The sequence below is a fragment of the Mus caroli genome, chromosome 8 (genome assembly GCF_900094665.2).
Source record: "Mus caroli chromosome 8, CAROLI_EIJ_v1.1, whole genome shotgun sequence".
NCBI lineage: Eukaryota > Metazoa > Chordata > Mammalia > Rodentia > Muridae > Mus > Mus caroli.
The window spans coordinates 41,415,123-41,416,433 of NC_034577.1; the positions used below are offsets into that span (position 1 = coordinate 41,415,123).

A 1,311-nucleotide genomic window follows, 5' to 3' on the forward strand; every position below is an offset into this window, starting at 1 on the left:
AAGTATTAAAAAAAAAAAAAAAAAAACCAGTGTCCTCTACTAAGTAGCTAATCTCTGTTCTCACTTCTTTCCTCAAAAGCTTCAAATTTAAAAAAAAAAAAAAAAAAAAAAAAAAATTTTTTTTTTTTTTTTTTTTTTTTTTTTTTGCTATCTAGATTCTGTCTCTGTGTGTGTCCGAATGAAAGCATCTATGTCCAGTTAAAAATGACAGATGTGAGGCTGTCTCTTGGAGTGGTGAGCAGTCTAGAAAGCATATTTCAGTAAAGATGCAAAAGGCAAAAACTGAACCACCCCCCCAATACACAAATCAGGACAAGCGCTCTGGCTTAAGCATGTGAGTGAGCTTAACACAGGCATGGGGAGAGGTGAGACTTGGTCTTGTCCAGCACTGTTTCCCGTGCTCCATAGAAAATGCAGCCAGAGACTTTTCCAAACTGGCCTGATTTCAAGTCTAGAGGGATTTCTGTTAAGATTGATTTATTTGGTTAAGAAATACTTCTCTCTGAACCTTTTTCCCCAACCGCGGTAACACCCAGTATTATCATAACACACACACATACTGAAATGTGAGAGCTATTTAGCTGATGAATATCTGACAGGTGTAATTAGCACAGCACAATGCGGGAGGAGTTGAACCCAGACCTTCAATTCAACATTTTTTTTTTTTTTAACACTCAGACTTAATTCTCTGACTTGTTAGGAACGCTGGGAACGTGAAAGCCAGGTAACCTTCACAAAGAGAGGATTAGCGTTGCCTGACCCGAGAGGCTCACTGATAAAGTGCTCTGCACAAAACTGAGCCTACAGGACACAAACAACGGCCCCGGGGCCACTCCTTAGCATGGCTGGCTCTTAGCAGTGTTTCCCTGTCCGCTTCTGAAACCTTTCAATATGGACTCAAACAATAGATCTGGCAAACGTCCTCCTATACACACAATGCAAAACTATGTCTGAGCTCCTCAAGAGAGAAGTGTCACACTTTCTTACAGCTAAGCGTGGGGCAGGAGTTGGGCTGGCTCAGCCTCCCAGAACGTTCTAATGGGCTTAGTCTTCCGAACGGCAACGCAGTCGGCTGCACTTCTGCTCTCCCTGCTGGGATGGGTTTTATCCTGCCTTACAAACTACTTGCCACACTGGAAGAACCTTAACCTGGAACTGAACGAGATGGAGAACTGGACCATGGGGCTCTGGAAATCCTGCGTCATCCAGGAGGAAGTCGGGAGGCAATGCAAGGACTTTGACTCCTTCCTGGCCTTGCCAGCTGAACTGCAGGTGTCCAGGGTCTTGATGTCCCTGTGCAACGGGCTGGGG

At 44.3% G+C, this 1,311-nt stretch overlaps 1 protein-coding gene across 1 annotated transcript in view; it reads left to right on the plus strand.

Moving 5' to 3' along the window:
- Positions 1 to 1,038: 1,038 nt before the first annotated feature.
- The window catches only part of Cldn22 (claudin 22), an 827-nt gene continuing 554 nt past the window's right edge, over positions 1,039 to 1,311 (plus strand). Inside the window, exon 1 of the mRNA XM_021171145.2 lies at positions 1,039 to 1,311. This exon is cut by the window's right edge and continues 554 nt beyond it. Within this exon, the coding sequence (XP_021026804.1) occupies positions 1,039 to 1,311 (273 nt within the window).